Source organism: Callithrix jacchus, chromosome 4 (genome assembly GCF_049354715.1).
Source record: "Callithrix jacchus isolate 240 chromosome 4, calJac240_pri, whole genome shotgun sequence".
Taxonomy (NCBI): domain Eukaryota; kingdom Metazoa; phylum Chordata; class Mammalia; order Primates; family Cebidae; genus Callithrix; species Callithrix jacchus.
In genome coordinates, this window is record NC_133505.1 from 5788600 (window position 1) to 5807859 (window position 19260).

The 19260-nt window shown below is 44.9% G+C and overlaps 1 protein-coding gene and 1 long non-coding RNA gene across 8 annotated transcripts in view; one reads left to right on the forward strand and one right to left on the reverse strand.

The window, feature by feature from the left end:
* The window catches only part of RIPOR2 (RHO family interacting cell polarization regulator 2), a 235789-nt gene that overhangs the window by 103772 nt on the left and 112757 nt on the right, over window positions 1-19260 (forward strand). For 4 of the 7 annotated variants that reach the window (XM_035294745.3, XM_035294747.3, XM_035294753.3 and 1 more), the window contains exon 1: window positions 2487-2652. The exons of the other annotated variants lie outside the window; for them this stretch is intronic. In XM_035294745.3, the coding sequence (XP_035150636.3) occupies window positions 2592-2652 (61 nt within the window). In that variant the 5' untranslated portion in view covers window positions 2487-2591. Of the gene's footprint in view, window positions 1-2486; window positions 2653-19260 lie in introns of those variants that run through there. 7 annotated transcript variants of the gene reach the window in all.
* Window positions 1-19260, reverse strand: part of LOC144582008 (uncharacterized) — a 93019-nt gene that overhangs the window by 9163 nt on the left and 64596 nt on the right. The window lies entirely within an intron of this gene.

Genomic DNA, 19260 nt, shown 5'->3' on the forward strand with positions numbered 1-19260 from the left:
GGTCCCCAAGAGCCACTGGGATGCTGCAATGACCTGGACTGTGTGCAGCCACTCCCATAAAGTCGTCCAGACAAGAGCTAACAGAGTGAACTCTGCAGTTAGTCAAATCTGCCACTCACCTGCTGCCTGATCTTAGAAATGTTTTTCAAGCTCTCAGAGCCCCCATTGCTTCATCTGTAAAATGGGACAACAGCACCCACCTGAAGAAGTTGTGGAGATTCAAGGACACAGGATGGTAGTTGAGAAATGTAGTGATTATCAGAATGGATGCCCATTCTCTGATCCCAACCATGCAAAAGAGACCTCTCTAGTCCACGTCCACATTCCCTTCACCTAGGCCCATTTTAATTGCTTTAATTTATGTAACGAAGTGCAACCCTTGGTCAGAAACACCATTCAAGTGGGGATCAGGGTGGGGGTGGTAGAAGGGTCTGGAAGGGGAGATGCAAAGGAGAGATCAAGTGGGGAACAGGGTGGGGGTGGTAGAAGAGTCTGGAAGGGGAGATGCAAAGGAGAGATCATTCAAGTGGGGTTCAGGGTAGGGGGTGGTAGAAGAGTCTGGAAGGGGAGATGCAAAGGAGAGATCAAGTGGGGATCAGGGTGGGGGTGGTAGAAGGGTCTGGAAGGGGAGATGCAAAGGAGAGACCATTCAAGTGGGGAACAGGGTGGGGGTGGTAGAAGGGTCTGGAAGGGGAGATGCAAAGGAGAGATCATTCAAGTGGGGATCAGGGTGGGGGTGGTAGAAGGGTCTGGAAGGGGAGATGCAAAGGAGAGTAGAGAAAAGGGTAACTCCAGCTCTCTGCCTTTCGGTATGTCTCAAGGTGGACATTATCGGTATTTGCAGCTGGGCAGTTCTTCCTGTTGAAGCACTGTTCCAGGCATTATCGTAAGATTGTCATCGGTGGGCCCTTGAGTGCTGAGACGTTAAGTGCCAGTAATAACCCCCAGTCATTGTGCCACCCAGAACACCCCAGACATTTCCAAGCTGTCCTTTAAGGGTGGCTGCAGCCCTGACTGACAGCGACTGGTGACCCCAGCAGGACCCAAGCCGTACACTGTCTTTGGGAACTCCGGCAGCCACCAGTGCAGGGATGAACAGACTGTCGACGCTCAGCTAACCCTTAGTGTCTGACTCCTGAATCCCTCCGGGTGATCCCTTCTCACTGCTGGATTTCTCTAATTCTGTTGTCCATATGCTCTTCCGGGAGGAACTGGTGCAATCTTAAGGTTGCAGTTGCAGGAGGAGGAGACAGTTTCTCTAGGGTAACACTGGGAGTATCTTCAAAACCATGCAGTTAAATAAAGTGCCCAAAATAAACACCCTGGGCCAACAGCTTCTTGCTGTCATCTCCGTTTGCATTTTCTGATCTTTCGACGCAGTGGAGAGGTCTGGGAAACCCCAAATGAAGTCTCAGTATAAAGCAGAGAGATGTGCGCTTGTTTGTATAGCCACACAGAATTCGGCACATGTTAGGTAGCTCTACGTGGTGATGCCGGCCAGTGGCGCTCACGGAGAAGCCCAGGGGTTACTCATCCCGCTGAGAGGAGCGGCTTTTTGAGCGGATTTTCTTCTTGCTTCCTTAGTGGTACAGTCTGAAGTATGAAACTGAGAAAAGATTGTGAAATGCAAGCTGCTTGACGAAAACCAGTCATCCATTCATTGACTACAGATGTAACCGAGTCACAGAAAGCCTAGAAATATATGGTCCCTTTGGTTTAAATGCTGTAAAGTTTCCAGTCTTTAAATGCAAGAGGTTTGGGGAAAAAAGAAAAAGAAAAGAAAAACCCACGATTACTGAGCAAAATAAAAGCTCTGTCCGCTCACTGCCTGCTTTGCTTTAACACCGTGGCTTGCTTTACTTTCAGATAAACTGTCATTGAAGCAAAACCAAGCTCTGAGCAATGTGCACTCCCTCTCTCAACACGACCCACTGTGTTCAAATTCATAAGCAAGAAAGTTAAGCATCCACCTTCTTCTTCTTTTTTTTTTTTAAATTTTTTACTGCATTTTAGGTTTTGGGGTACATGTGCAGAACGTGCAAGACAGTTGCATAGGTACACACATGGCAGCGTGTTTTGCTTCCTTTCTCCCCTTCACCCACATTTGTCATTTTTCCCCAGGCTATCCCTCCCCAGCTCCCCCCACCACTGGCCCTCCCCTTTCCCCCCAATAGACCCCAGTGTTTAGTACTCCCCTCCCTGTGTCCATGTGTTCTCATTTTTCATCACCCTCCTATGAGTGAGAAGCGTCCACCTTCTTCTTTTAGGAAATGTGAAAGTTGTCGCTTTGAAACGGAATTCGCTGCACTCAGACTTTGAGTGATATCTGTATTCAGATCCAAACAGATTTGCAGCCCCTTCAAAAAAATCCTTTCTCCTCAGTGGTAAGAATTACCCCACTTGGGATTCACCCTTCAAAAGGCTCAAGAAGCCTATTCATATGAATGAAACTGCCTTCTTCAGGGCAGATGCGGAAGCTGCCCTCCAGAGGGCTTAGGCAACCCGAGGAAAGGAAGCGGCCTCCGGTGGCAGTGTGGCCGCTGGAACTGCCGGGTTGCCGCCTGCTGCATCTCGCTCCCGTCCTCCCCAAGATGCAGTTTCTTGACGCTGAGGAGCTCCTGGTCCAGGAAGAGGATGATGTTTTTGGTGAAGGTAAACCATCTTTCTGGCAGGAGCCTTTCTGGTCTGCTTTGCTTTCTTTTGACACCACTGGACACTTTGCCCAGCTTGGGCGAGGACTTGAGTATTTTAAAAATGAAGCATCCTGAGTGAGACAGTGGCTGCGAATATCAGCTTAGGCACTGGGGGAACACACAAGGCAAGAGGCGGGACAAGGGAGTTGAGTCATTCCCACGAATACATTTTTTAAAGTCATGACGAAAATAAAGGTTTAGTTTAGGCTGGAAAACAGTACTAAATGTTTTGCCTTGTCTCTCTTCTGTGCTGTGTCTTTAACACCGTAAGGGAAGCCTGACATGGCGCGTTAAGCACAGCAGAGCTGCTAGGGTAGAGGCTGGACAATGGACCAGGAGTGGGTTTCCATTTCCACGGTATCGCGCTGCTTTCATTTGCACTTCTCTCTGTCTGTATCTCTCTCTCTGTCTGTATCTCTCTCTCTGTCTGTATCTCTCTCTGTCTGTATCTCTCTCTGTCTGTATCTCTCTCTCTGTCTGTATCTCTCTCTGTCTGTATCTCTCTCTCTCTGTCTGTATCTCTCTGTCTGTATCTCTCTGTCTGTATCTCTCTCTCTGTCTGTATCTCTGTCTGTATCTCTCTGTCTGTATCTCTCTCTGTCTGTATCTCTCTCTCTGTCTGTATCTCTCTCTGTCTGTATCTCTCTCTGTCTGTATCTCTCTCTGTCTGTATCTCTCTCTCTGTATCTCTCTCTCTCTGTATCTCTCTCTCTGTCTGTATCTCTCTCTGTCTGTATCTCTCTCTCTGTATCTCTCTCTCTCTCTCTGTCTGTATCTCTCTCTGTCTGTATCTCTCTGTCTGTATCTCTCTCTCTCTGTCTGTATCTCTCTCTCTGTCTGTATCTCTCTCTGTCTGTATCTCTCTCTCTGTCTGTATCTCTCTCTGTCTGTATCTCTCTCTCTGTCTGTATCTCTCTCTCTGTCTGTATCTCTCTCTCTGTCTGTATCTCTCTCTCTCTCTGTCTGTATCTCTCTCTCTCTGTCTGTATCTCTCTCTCTGTATCTCTCTCTCTGTCTGTATCTCTCTCTGTCTGTATCTCTCTCTCTGTCTGTATCTCTCTCTCTGTCTGTATCTCTCTCTCTCTGTCTGTATCTCTCTCTCTCTGTCTGTATCTCTCTCTCTGTATCTCTCTCTCTGTCTGTATCTCTCTCTGTCTGTATCTCTCTCTGTCTGTATCTCTCTCTGTCTGTATCTCTCTCTCTCTGTCTGTATCTCTCTCTCTGTCTGTATCTCTCTCTGTCTGTATCTCTCTCTCTGTCTGTATCTCTCTGTCTGTATCTCTCTCTCTGTCTGTATCTCTCTCTCTCTGTCTGTATCTCTCTCTGTCTGTATCTCTCTCTCTCTGTCTGTATCTCTCTCTGTCTGTATCTCTCTCTCTGTCTGTATCTCTCTCTCTCTGTCTGTATCTCTCTCTCTGTCTGTATCTCTCTCTCTCTGTCTGTATTTCTCTCTCTGTCTGTATCTATCTCTGTCTGTATCTCTCTCTCTGTCTGTATCTCTCTCTCTGTCTGTATCTCTCTCTCTCTGTATCTCTCTCTCTGTCTGTATCTCTCTCTCTGTCTGTATCTCTCTCTGTCTGTATCTCTCTCTGTCTGTATCTCTCTCTCTGTCTGTATCTCTCTCTCTGTCTGTATCTCTCCCTCTGTCTGTATCTCTCTCTCTCTGTCTGTCTGTCTATCTAGGTCCTTCTCCCATTTTTTTCCTTTTCTTTTTTGAGACAGACTCTTGCTCAGTCACCAAGCCTAGAGTGCACTGGCGCCGTCTCAGCTCACTGCAACCTTCACCTCTCAGGTTCAGTGACTCTCCTTCCTCAGCCTCCCGAGTAGGCAGAACTACAAGCACTGACCACCATGCCCAGCTAGTTTTTGTATTTTTAGTAGAAATGGGCTTTTGCCATGTTGGCCAGCCTGGTCTTGAACTCCTGACTTCAGGTGATCCACCCTCCTTGGCCCCCAAAGTGCTGGGATACAGGCATGAGCCACCACGCCCGGCCTGGGTCCTTCTCTCTTACTCTTCCTCACACATTCTTGGCACTCCAACCTTCCATTCCCTTTTCCCATTTCCTTTACTTTCAAGTAGGGATGCTGGAGCCCTGGACGCTTCCAGCCCCCATTGGCACTGCTGAGCCTTCTGTTCTCATCTTGCTGCTCTTCCATGACTTGACCTGTGTACTGGAATTTCACTGTAAGGGTTGTGATTTTGCAAGGCTGATCTAGCCATCAACAGACGATTTGTTCAAATGCTGGCTGTGAGACTGGGCTATAGGCAAAAGCTTTTCTAGAATTGGGAGCTGCCTAAGAAAAGGAAATCTGACTCAAGAATCTCATGAATTTGGTTACTTTCCTCAAGAAACTAAGTCTGGTGATTTTTTAAAAACCTCGATTCAGTAGTTTTTTAAAAGGAGAAGTAGTAAGGTTTTTGTGTATGTGTAACTACCCAAGCAATACAAGTTTGCTGAAGACAAAGCAGAGTGTTGTGAAGAATCCCTTGTAATCCAGTCCTGTGGACTGAAATCATTGTTAATATTTTGGTGTTGTCTTTCTGCTGTGTTGCTCTAGCTACAGAAATATTTAAAATCAGAAGTTGGGTTTGGTTTTTATCACAACTTAATCAGTTTGAGGAAGAGAAGAATATCGACTTGAGCTCTGCTGCTGTTTACCAAATTATCAATCTGTGGCCTTCCTTTGATGGCAGACATTTAGAGCCACCAATACCTTGAAGTTTGATCTTAGGCCGCATTCTTCAGCTTTCACTTCTTAAAGATGTTTCCTTAAAAAGGAAACTTTTTTTTTTGAGACAGAATCTTGCTCAGTTGCCCAGGCTGGAGTGCAGTGGCGCCATCTTGGCTCACTGCAACCTCCGCCTCCCAAGTTCAAGTGATTCTCCTGCCTCAGCCTCCCAAGTAGCTGGGATTCAAGACACCTGCCACCACATCAAGCTAATTTTTGTATTTTTAGTGGAGACGGGGTTTCACCATATTGACCAGGCTAGTCTCCAACTCCTGACTTTGTGATCCACCCACCTCGGCCTCCCAAAGCACTGGGATTACAGGGTGAGCCACCGTGCCCAGCAGGAAATTTATACTTAGATACTCACTCTTTTTTTGTTTTTCGAGACTGAGTTTCGCTCTTGCTACCCAGGCTGGAGTGCAATGGCGTGATCTCGGCTCACTGCAACCTCCACCTCCTGGGTTCAGGCAATTCTCCTGCCTCAGCCTCCTGAGTAGCTGGGATTACAGGCACGCGCCACCATGCCCAGCTAATTTTTTGTATTTTTAGTAGAGACGGGGTTTCACCATGTTGACCAGGATGGTCTCGATCTCTTGACCTCGTGATCCACCCGCCTAGATACTAACTCTTTTTAGGATTTGAAAAATGCTCACAACTAGGAAGATATGCTTAGAACAGAAAATTTGGGAATCAGTCACCCGCCCCTCCCTCCAGGAATGTCATTTCGAAACACTCAGCCCATACTTCTTTGCCGAAAGGAATTTTGCTCTTTTACATCTGGCTGTGATGCTCCAGAGCGCCCTCTATAGGCTGATGCGCCGCACTCCGGATTACGTGTGGCCGCATCCTGAAGGGAAGGGTCAAGGGCAAGCAGGGCTGGATGACCCTGGGTGTTCTCTCTTCTGAGCATTCATCATTACCGAGGTGACGACTGCAACCTCAGTAACCAAGCTGGAGAGATAAGTTGGAGCCGTGGTTCATGTTTGGCAATTTATGTGAAAGCAAGTCCAGCTGGTGCCTCATTTTAAGCAGCTCCGTGTAGGTAGCAGCCAAGAGCTTCAGCTCTGCAATTGCACTGTCTGGCCTTTGCCAACCAATTCACCTGTGACCTTAAGTAGGTTACCTGATCTCTCTGTGCCTCAGTTTACTCACATATAAAATGGAGTCCCAACCTCATAAGGCTGTGTGTGGATTACGTGCTATGATAGGGAAAGCCTTTAGAACCGTGGTCAGTGCACAATACGTATTAGTCCCTACTGTGTAGTTACAAAATGGGTTTATTGAATAGCGACCATTTTTCACGTGTCTGGCTAACCTCAGATTCAAAATAGGACTTATTTATGGAACTTCAGCTTAGAAATAACTTTTCAGAGGTTTAACACGGTGCACAGAGCACTGAACAAGTTGTTAGGAGCCTTCAGCTGTGGTACAGCTGAAGGGTCTTGGGCAAGTCATGTATCCTCTTTGAGCCTCATTCTTCATCTGAAGCAAGACGACTGATTACACATCCTCTGGGCATTCTACCACCCAGTCTTTTCTTCAAAATGATGTATCTACCTATCAAAGTTCATGCTTGTTCTAGGATTCACCCATGCTTTCAGCTCACTTAATGTGCCTAAGCAGAAAGCTTTTGGTACGAGTTTCTGTAACATAAAAAAAAAGGAAAATGCCCAGAAGGTTGTTATTAGGGCAACCAGAATCTAGATTCATTTGCTTAAAAGTATGTATAAATCCACTAGGCTATATGGACACTGTAAAGATCTGGGAAGAGACAGTGAGTCAGTGAGTCGTGCTCACAGTGTGTGCTTTAAACCGCCCTCTGAGATCCTGTTTGCCTCGGCAGCTGTTTTTTGTGGTTAAAGAAAATGCTAAGGTTCACGGAACCTCGGAGCATTGGTGTGTGACCGCTCTCGCTCTAGAACAGGGTTGCATATAGTGAGAGAGAGAGAGACAGGGAGAAAGAGAGAGAGAGGGAGACAGGGAGAAAGAGAGACAGAAACACAGGCAGAAAGAGAGACAGGGAGAAAGAGAGAAAAGGCATTCACCTATACACTGCAAGTCCCAAAGTCTATTCTCTGTCTCTCCCTGTCTCTGTTTCTTCTCTCTCTCTCACACACACGCACACACATACAGACACAGACACACACACACAGACACACAAACACACAGACACAGACACACACACAGACATACACACAGACACACACACACAGACATACACACAAACGCTGACCCACACACACACAGACACACCCAGACACACACACACACAGACATGCCCAGACACACACAGACACACACAAACACACACAGACACAGACACACACAGACACAGACACACACAGACATACACAAACACCCAGACCCCCACAAACACACACCCAGAGACACACAGACACACCCAGACACACAGACACACACAAACACACGGACACACACAGACACACCCAGAGATACACAGACACACAGACACACCCACAGACACACACACACAAAGACATGCCCAGACACACACACACACAAACACAGACACACACACACAAAGACACACACAGACATGCCCACAGAGACACACACACACACAGGCATACACACAGACACACACACAGACACACAGATGCACACACACACAGACACACACAGACACACACACACAGACACACACACACACACACACAGCCCTAAATTCGCTTTCCTCACAACATCATCATGTCATTTAGAAAATGGTGACTATCAAGTAGGCTTAATCTTCCTGGAGAAACGATTCATTTGATTCTCAAGGTATTGAAAAACCAGTCGTTAGCGCTAGAGACTCCCTTCCCATTGTAGATTCAAGCTCATGGAATGAAAGGGCTCTCATCTGTTTTGTCACTGTGTGATCTTGAGGGTCAGTGTTAGTGGGAATAACTGGCTGTGATAATGGTAATGACCATGACCATGCAGCTGTTGCTGCTGATGACGGCGACGATGAGGATGACCACTGAAAAGGGGACAAAGAAGGGGAGGTTCCCACCCTGCTTTCACGACCAGAACAGAATTCCTGCTCACCAGGTGGTGGTCAGCGCGCATTTTAGCAGCCGAAATCACTCCCCGGCACAACTTAAAGCTGCAATTGCTTCTTCCCTTAGAAACGCCACCCATCCCTGCATCCGTTCTCAGCACTGCTCAGTAATCTGTTGTCCAGCGCGATGATTAGGATAATAAAACACCCCAAGTTCACAGTAAGTGTGCAAGGTATTCCTCAGGTTCTTACATTTCCCGGACACCTACATGCCTTTAAAGATTATGCTTGAAGACCACAAGAAACTACAAACCTTTTGTCAGGTCTTCAAATGTCCGCCAGAGCTGATACAGTGCAGCTGAGCATGAGAGTACTTCTGTCTTGGATAACTGTGTCTGAGAAAGCTGTTTCAACCTCCACAAAAAAGGGGAACTCTCCCAGATGGAGATGAACTGGCAAAAGGAAGTCCACTCAATCATGAGCTGCCTATTGCTCTTAAGCAGGCCAACCGCTGTCTGGAAAAAATTGCCACTCACTTTTGAACCAAACGGCTCTTTTTTCCCTAAGCCAAGTAAGTTAGCACTTTTTCCCTTTCAAAGGGAACTGCAGGTCAGAGGGAGCAAGAATACTACAAAACACTTACCCGCCCCCGCCAAAAGAGAATTGTAATGAGGATAAACATCTAATTTTTTTTTTTGGTCTTTCTATGTAGGCTGTTCACAAAACCAAGGTAGTATTTTTCTTTCAATAGGTAAATAATTATACAATCTGTTATAATCTGGAATATTTTGATATTGTTTTCCGAATTGTATTTGCCCCTTCCAAAATTAATAGAAAGAAGAAAGGGGAAAAAAGCAATTAAATGAAGATTATGTACAAAACTAATAAATCCTGAATGTTCAGACTGGTTAAGTCATACCCTCCATGGGAAAAGGAGGAGAAATCAAATGCGGAAGTATATGAGTCTTGGCTAGAAAGAACTGGAGTTCTTGCGTGATTATGCCACATTTTATAGCATATACATATAAGCATTGCTATTTAACTGTGTTGAATCTTTCTCCAAAATACCTGGTGTTCTCAAGTGGCCCCGATAATGAGACTGGGACAGGGGCAGAAAGAGGCTGCCCGAGTTTCCCGCGTTGAAAAGGATTGCTTTCAGGATGTGCCAAGATTGCTTGGATCAGGCTCCACCCCCAATTCCTGGACAAATGCTTTAGTTGGAAGTCACTTTCCCTACTCTATTTGTCCCAGGGTCTGGAGCAGACAAAGACCTCCCCACAGTAATTCATGCTTGTGTGACCTCTGCCTTGGATTACTGCAAAACGTTCTCTTCCCATAGATGTCTAGGAAGCTTTCGTTGGCTGGTGCCAAAGAGATGGTGTCACTGCAGGGGCATACACTAAAATAGCACACGGCACTAAAGCTATGCAGGCTGTCTTAGCCACCAGTCCACCCCCTGATTTATGGCCCCCAGTGACCTCAGAGTAACCTGTTTAGATCAGGCCAATGCCAAAAGGGGCCCGATAGTACTAGTAAAACATTTTAGAGATTTATTTTAATATCTCACGAGCAGCCAGCCAAATCTTAACGTTTTAGGAATGGTGTGTGTAAGACATACTAGAGTGTGTCTTCCATAGTGCTTGAGTTGAAAACTAAAAGTACCTGCATACTCCTTGTGCTATGAAAATTAAAGAAAAAGAAAAAGAAATGTGTAGTTGTTATGACCAAAACGCTGAAATAAATGTGGAGGGTTGCCCTCCCACCTCTCTTTTTGATAGAAGCCACTTCACTTACACAAGCCAACATATTTATTAAAAAGATGTGAGTTATGTGGTTAACGGTGCCTCTTGTATTTTTTTAAGAGACAGGGTCTCGCTCTGTCACCCAGGCTGAAGTACAGGGGTGTGATTGTAGCTCACCGCAGCCTCAACTTCCTGGGTTCAAGGGATCCTCCTGCCTCAGCCTCCAAGTAGCTGGGACTACCTGTGTGCACCACCATATCCAGCTAATTTTTAAATTTTTTTGTAAAGCCAAGCTTTCACTAAGTTGCCCAGGTTGGTCTCGAACTCCTGTCCTTAAGTGATCCTTCAGCCTAGGCCTCTCAAAGTGCTGGGATTACAGGCGTGAGCCATGCACGGTGTTCCACCTGCCCTCTGTGTTTTATTGTGCTAAGCAAATGTCAGTTTATTCAACTTCTCATTTATTTTGGGATGGCTAAATTTTGTCTACTGATTATTTGCCAAAAGCTGTGATGTGTAACTAAAATGTTTTAAATTCGTTGATTTTGGAAGATATTTTAAAGGAGAAAGGGTATTACTTGAGACAAATTAAAGTGACTCTTTCAAGTACCAAAAGGACAGAGAAAAGTTGGAGAGGAAGAAAAAGAACTAGTAAATGGTCCCAGCAAGTGAAAATGGAGAGAAGAAAATGAAACTAGAAATGCAGGTGCCGATGAGATCGTAAACACCCTTGTGCTTCCCCAGCACTGAGTATGGTACAGGCTGTGCTGGGCGTGCGTTTCTGGGAGCCTGAATTGCTGATGTGCTTGGCTATGACGGCAATGATTCCACAGCCTCTGCACACCTAGGGTGAAGAGGGATGTGTCAAGAACCTGAACCGTTCTATTCTTATTGATAGACAAATCAGGTCATCAAGCTAAAAACCCACTTCGCTTTGTGCTGTGTAGCCGGAGCATATCTTATCACTTAGAATACTCCTTCCAAGAAAAACCAGAACCATCTACTTTATCCGTTTCCGATATTTTTGTTTTGTTTTGTTTTTTTAAATGTTTATTTTAAGTACAAAGAACTATCGTGGTTTTTCATGGCAGATGTCTTGGATAATCCTTTGAAGATCATTTAGTCCAACTTAATGAAACCTATATTTTTAAGAGAAAGATTTTGACCTACGCTGAGATAGCAATGAAAAGCCAGATATAACGGGCAATGTTTCTCCAGAAGGCAGTTAATAATTTCTAGCATCACCATTCTTTCACATGTTGACTTGCTGTATCTTCCACTTTTCATGCCTCCATTTGCTTAACAAATGCTTCAGGCAGAAGATACTTAAGGACACCGTGATGGATACAAGGTAAAACTCTTGGAACTTAAAATATAAATGTGAGAAAAACGTGAAATTTTTGGGTGGGTAAGGTGTCTTTTTTCCCAATTGAGCAAGAGAGAAAACACTCGAATGAAGCTTTGTAAAGATTTTCCATTAATAGAGAACCTCCCAGAGAGGAGATCCGGGGTATTTCACCTGTGGCTGTATTACAAGTCTAGCCCTAGGCAGACATTTTTTCTAAGTAAAATAAAGTGAAGAAAGAAGTTGCTGCCTTCTGGAAAGTTATGAGGTTATGGTGCCACTTTTCAACACAGATGTTTCTTTATTTGCCTTTGGATTATTGGGAGTTAAAGGTTTAAATATTTGTACTATCCCACTCACACAGCAACAGCGTAAGAGCAGCGGGTCCTTCTCCCTCTCAACTTCATCCTAAACTGTTCATTCCGTGTAAGAAGTAACAAGAAGACAACTTGCGTCCTAGATCACAGGATGAGTCAGCTGGCTGAGCCTTTGGGGATAACTTTTTATTCTCTGCAAACTGAACTTCAGAAATCTCTGAGAGACAATAAATACGAAAACATTTTCTATGGCGGGAATGTTCTTTCTATTTATAACAGCTAAAGACACTAGTAGAACGGTATTTAAAGAGAAATAGGCCAGAGACTCAAATAAGCAGATAAGGTTTGTGCAAGGCACTCTTAACTGTCTTGGGATAAATTATGTGACTAAAATGTTAGGAAAAACAAACTCTTCTCCTTCAACTTGTAGTTCATATGCTGAGGGGTACCAAGAATGTCTCAGAGGTAGGACATGACTCACACCCCTGCTAATTAATCTCCATGAGCATCTCTAAAAACTCAAAATTGTAAATCTTAATAGAAAGCATAATAGAAAACTTTCTGAAGAAAACATTGCAATTTTGAGTAATCTGCATTCTACAATCTGAGTTTAAAAAAAATCACGCGCTGCTCTGCAAACAGCCTCTAGAGAAGGGCAGGACCCCTTTTCTAACCATATTGCTGTATTGGGTACTTTGCATACAGAAATTCTGAAGCCAAGGCTGGGTGCAGTGGCTCACGCCTGTAATCCCAGCACTTTGGGAGGCCAAGGCGGGCAGACTAACTGAGGTCGGGAGTTTGAGACCAGCCTGACCAACATGGAGAAACCCCATCTCTACAAAAAATACAAAATTAGCTGGGTGTGGTGGCACATGTTTATAATCCCAGCTACTCTCGAGGCTAAGGCAAGAGAATCACTTGAACCCAGGAGGCGGAGGTTGCGGTGAGCCAAGATCACGCCATTGCACTCCAACCTGGGCAACAAGAGCAGAACTCCATCTCAAAAAAAAGAAAGAAAAGAAAGAAGGAAGAAAGGAAGGGAGGGAGGGAGGGAGGGAGGGAGGGAAGGAAGGAAGGAAGGAAGGAAGGAAGGAAGGAAGGAAGGAAGGAAGGAAGGAAGGAAGGAAGGAAGGAAGGAAGGAAGGAAGGAAGGAAGGAAATTCTGAAGGCGTTGTTGTTTTAAAATCTTTGATTTTTAGCATTCAGACTTCCACACTGAGGGAAAGTAGCAGGTATGCTATGGAATGAGCAAAATATTTGAACTCATAAAATCTAGTTCAACTTACTGGTTGTTTGCTTTTAGGCACAGTACCTAACCCCTCAGAAGATTAATTTCCTTTTTCCAGGTGAGAATGATGATAATCAAGGCGATGGCAGTGGTGGTTGCAGTAGCAGTGATGGTGATGATGATTATGATATATTGATGAAGATGGCGGTGGTGGTGGTAGTGGCTGGACTGATGACAGTGAGGATGGTGGTGGTTACAGGGATGGTAATAACGGTGATGATAACGATCATGATGATGGTAGTGGTACTGGTACTGGTTATGATGGTGATGGGGGTGGTTATAGTGGTAGTGATGGTGGTGATGATGGTGATGATGAAGGTCGTGGTGATGGTGATGGGGGTGGTGGTGATGGTGTGATGATGGTCATGAAGGTGATGGCGGTGGTGGTGATGGTGATGGTAATGATGAAGGTGGTAGTGATGGTGATGGTGATGGAGGTGATGGTGTGATGATAATGATAATCACGATGGTGGTGAGGATGACGATGATGGTGATGGTGGAGATAAAGGCAGTGGTGATGCCGATGATAAGGATCATGATGGTGGCGATGATGATGATGAAGGTGGTGGTGATGGTGGCGGGGGTGGTGGTGGTGATGGTGATGATGAAGGTGGTGGTGATGTGATGGGTTGGTGGTGGTGATGGTGTGATGTTGATAATCACGATGATGGTGATGGTGATGATGAAGGTAGTGGTGATGGTGATGGGGCAGTGGTGGTGATGGTGTGATGTTGATAATCACGATGATGGTGGTGATGGTGATGATGAAGGTAGTGGTGATGGTGATGGGTTGGTGGTGGTGATGGTGTGATGTTGATAATCACGATGATGGTGATGGTGATGATGAAGGTAGTGGTGATGGTGATGGGGGCAGTGGTGGTGATGGTGTGATGATAATGATAATCACGACGGTGGTGAGGATGACGATGATGGTGATGGTGGAGATGAAGACAGTGGTGATGCTGATGATAAGGATGATGATGGTGATGGTGATGATGATGATGAATGACTCAAGAATTGCAGAGTTTAAAGTGAGATATCGTATGATATACTTGAAAACCATAGGGACTCACTGTGTCAATGCCAGTTATTTTTTAACTGTGATTTTCTCAGCTGTCTCAGCCTCCCAGGTCTATACAAGTCCCCTCTCCTAATCCTGGCCTTTGTCAGGAAGAGCTGGCTTAATAAAAGCACAAGCTGATTACAGCAGAGCTATAGAGACTACTCACCTCAAATGCTTTCCTGGGAATATAGAGGTCCCTCTGGTTCATGGATGAGCCAACCTAGTTGCTATCTGATCTCCACCATGTGGCCAAGGAAGGGCTCAGAATAACCCCACTGCTTGGCATAGAACACATACAGGATTGCTTACCCACGTGCTATTGCTTTAATCAATCTGGTCTCTGCCTGAAAATTCTCTGGGTATCTAAGGGAGAAACACTTGCTATGGCAGTTTTATTGTGTACAGGGGCCCCTTGCCTTCTCCACAAATGCTGGAGGTGAAATCCTATCTTTAACCATATATTTAGCAGTATGCAGGACCTATTTCCTGAGTAAATATTTACTTGTGGTAAACACATCAGAGGCACTGCCTCCCCCATTACCACTACACAGAGTTCTTTTGAAAATGTAACCTGAGAAAGGCTGAACTTTCTGTATTTGTTAAGACATTTCTTACTCAGAGATAACACCCACTGAAAACTTTAGTGTTGGGTACGGTACAGTATTTTAGGATAGTAATTCAGCTTTTAAATAAAGCCTCTACAATGTTCCCTCTACTGGTGTTTTGGTTCTGTTTTAGCTTCCATTGTTTTAAAAATAATATTTTCAGTGGTAAAACTTCCTGGAAAAAAATGATGATATCTGTTTATGTGTATTTGTGCGTAAACATTACTTTTATACAAATGTGCAGGATGAATTTTAGCTCAGTCACTTCATGAGAATACTACATGGGACAGAGAACGAGTGAATAGAATCAATCCTCCGTGTGCTCATTAACAAGTATGTATTGAGTACCACTCACAAAAGTTATGAACAGGGCACATCATTAGCCGGTTAGGTTGGCAACGCTACCAGCTGCAGCAGAGTAGACCAAGAATGGATGAACCTAACTTCTCTACACTTGTGGAAAGGTGACTGATGGTGTGTCAGAAGCAGCATCGTCTGCTCTATGCAAAAGACAACGCGTCTTGTCCTTTACAACAAGTACTCAATGCAGAGGACAAAGATACCGCTGTGCGTCTTCCTAATGCTGATAATACACCCAGAAAGATAGCTGCTTGTGCCTTTATGACGCAGCAGGTAACACCGAGAGTGGCACACAGTGAGTCCCTGGCTTTCTGCACTGCTCTCGGTCTGCGCAGAAGTGGGTAAGCCATGGCCTCAGACCAGATCCAACCCACTGCCTGTTTTTATATCGCCTGCAAGATAAGAACAGGTTTTCACAGATGAACGTTTGTAATTGATTTGAACGGTTTTTCACAGATGAACGTTTGTAATGATTTGGTGATAGAGATCACTAACCTAGAATCTCAATTAAGCAAAACATTATCCCAAAGGAAAAGCATTCCATTCTTCTCCTTACTACATCATGTTTGAAATGTTATTGTCTTTCTTGTTAGAGATATTTATATAATTTTGTCATTTTTATCACTTGGCCCACAAAACCTAAAATGTTCATCTGGCTTTTTACAGAAAGAGCCTGCCAACTCTTGGTCTACGTCCACTTCCAAATCTTAAGGTCATTGAGAGTTTTGTAACCATCTTCCCCGTGTGTAACCAGCTCTTCCTTCCTTTTTATGTCTGCCGGGAGGGTCTTGCCATTATTAGAGCCCCAATGTAAGAAGGGACTTATCCCTTCTTATGGTTATTTTAATACTCTTTTAAAGAGAATATATGTCATTATATTACATTGCTCTGTAATACCAATTGGAAGGAGGATGAAAAATTGGTGGCTAAGACAGAATGCCTTGGGCTGGGGAGGGAACAGAAGACCACATCCGGTGAAAGGAGAAACAGTAAGACTAAGGCTCTTTCCTCCCAGCCCGACAGTAAATCAGGTGAAAGGACAGCATACAGCAAGTGTCCAAGGGGTCTTTTCTGTTTATACCTCTGCAACATTTTCAGGGGACTTCTTTCCCCATTTGATGCTTCAAGCTCACACATCTCCAAGATCTGAAGCCCTTAGACCTAACCATAATGAATCGTAATGAACGACAGGCAATCATGACTCAAAACCGTCTTTTTGGCTTTTGCACACATAGGAGTCCCTGTTCACCAAGGAGTGATGGTGCCAGGTCTCAGGGAGCATCTTCCTAAGAAACCACAAACTGGAAATGCATTACCTTACAATCGGAGATTACATGGGATTAGCAGAGCTTTGATCATCCCAAAACAGTGCTGGCTCTTGCCCACTGCCCCACGTCTGTAAAGCAGACCAGCGTGTGTCTGCTCAGCCTGCATGTTAATTCAAGGACAGGGAGGGCTTTTCAAAACAGACACAACGGGAGAGCGCGGAGAGCACTGCCACACACACCCACGTACACTTGGAGGGGCACTCGGCCCTGGTTGCTAAGCACTACGAGAGGCAGGAATGCTGAGCTCTGTGAGGCGTTTCTGAGTAGTTCTTTTTTTTCCTTTTTTTGAGATAGTCTCACTCTGTCACCAAGGCTGAAGTGCAGTAGAGCGATCTCAGCTCCCTTCAACCTCTGCCTCCTGGGTTCAAGCGATTCTCATGCCTCAGCTTCCCAAGCAGCTGGGAATACAGGCACAGGCAACCACGCCCGGCTAATGTTTTGCATTTTTGGTAGAGATAGGATTTTGCCATATTGGCCAGGCTGGTCTCAAAGTCCTGGCCTCAAGTGATCTATCCACCTCAGCCTCAAAAAATGCTAAAATTACAGGACTGAGCTACAGAGCCCAGCCTCTGAGCAGTTCTAACTTGCTGTAGGGGAGAAAAACCTTGCTATTAAAAGGAGTTGGGAAACTTTTGGCCACTGTTGGTCAGAATGTAAAATGGTACAGCCACTATAAATAACAGTATGGCAGATCCTAAAAATTAAAAATAGAATTGCCATGTGATCTAGCAATTCCACTCTGGGTATATACCCAAAAGAATTAAAAGCAGAGCCTTGAAAAGGTATCTTTATATCATATTTATAGCAGCATTGTTCACAATAGCCAAAAGGTGGAAGCAGCTCAAGTATCCGCCCAGGGAAGAAGGGATATGCAGGATGTAGTATGGGGTATACATACCGTGGAATAGTGTTCAGCCTGCAAGAAGAATGAATGCTGACACATGCCACCATGCTACACGGACCTTGAGAACAGTATGCTAGGTGAAATAACTCAGTCATGGAAGACAAATGCTGTATGAATCCACTTCTATGAGGTACCAAGAGTAATCATATCTATAGAAACAGTAAGTAGACGATGGTTGCCAGGGGCTTAGAAGACAAATGCTGTATGAATCCACTTCTATGAGGTACCAAGAGTAATCAAATCTATAGAAACAATAAGTAGATGACGGTTGCCAGGGGCTGAGGGGAGGAGAGCATAGGGAACTGTTTTAATGGGCATAGAGCTTCAGATCTGCAAAATGTGAGTTCTGGGGTTTGATGCAGAACAGTGTGAAGAGAACTTAACTATACACTTCAAACAGCTAAGATGGTAAATTTTATGTTATGTGTATCCCCCCCCCCCTTTTTCTTTTGAGACTGTCTTGTTCTGTTGCCTAGGATGGAGTGCAATGGCACCATCTTGGCTCACTGCAACCTCTGCCACCCAGGTTCAGGCAATTCTTGTGCTTTAGCCCCCTGGGGGAGCTGGAACTACAGGTGCACGCCAACACACCAGCCTAATTTTTGTATTTTTGGTAGAGAAAGGGTTTCACCACATTGGCCAGGCTGGTCTTGAACTCCTGACCTCAAATTATCAACCTGCCTCTGTCTCCCAAAGTGCTGGAATTACAGGTATGAGCCACCACACCTGGCCCCTAACCACATTTTTTTTTTTTAAGAGTTCAGAATGGGTACACCAGAGAAACAGGAAAGTACCAGGCAATTCCTGAGGGTCTGCAGAACAGTTGCTTTTTCTTGAGCCAGGTAAATGTAACAGTGGGGAACTGAATTTCCGCAAAAGGCAGCAGTGGTTCTAGGGAGCTTACGCTGACCAAGCCTATGCACATCTGCTGCAATCTTAGGAAGATGTTTTCTTTATCACAGCATATGTGAGAGTTCAGTATGGGATTCTTGCTACTACTTTCTTCCTAGCTGGGCATCAGTTTTAGGAACCCTGCAGAAATACTTTGAGATTAGCACTTACCAAGGCTCCGCTAGAGAGGAATAGCATAATTAGAAAATGTGCCTTCCTTGGGAGCTTATGAGCTATTTAGGGACATCGGTTTATTTTTTTATTCATTTAAAGAATATTGGCCGGGCATGGTGGCTCATGCTTGCAATCCCAGCACTTTGGGAGGCCTAAGAGGGCAGATCACTTGCGGTCAGGAGTTCGAGACCAGCCCGGTCAACATGGTGAAACTCCGTTGCTACTAAAAAATACAACAGAGCGTGGGTGTGGTAGCGTGTGGCTGTAATCCCAGCTACTCAGGAGGCGGAGGCAGGAGAATCGCTTGAACCTGAGAGGCAGAGGTTGCAGTGAGCAGAGATCAAGCCTCACACTGTAGCCTGGGCAGCAGAGCAAGACTCCGTCTCAAATTTAAAAATAAATAAATAAATACAGAAAATCAATTGAAAGTCTCCCATGTGTTTGGTTCAGTTATACTCTGGCTCTTGGAATACAGCAGTGAATATAAAAAAGTCCCAGCCTTGTGAAGTTATACTGCAGAGAAAGGAGACAGACAACAGGCAAGCCTGTAAAAATATAGTACATTGGGGGTGAGAGGGCTTTTATTCGTAACACAATTTTTCTGTTTTTTCCATAACACGATAAGTGCAGGGTGGGCAGAACAGAACCTGGCGGTTAGAGAAGGCTTCACTGACAGATGCCCAGAGGTTTGATGTCAAGGTCTGAACATATGGAGGTCTGGGAGAGTGTTCCAAGAATAGTAAAGAAACCAATGTGAGCAAGGCAGAGAATGGGAGAAGGTGGGATCTAAGGCTGGGCACAGAGGCTCACGCCTGTAGTCCT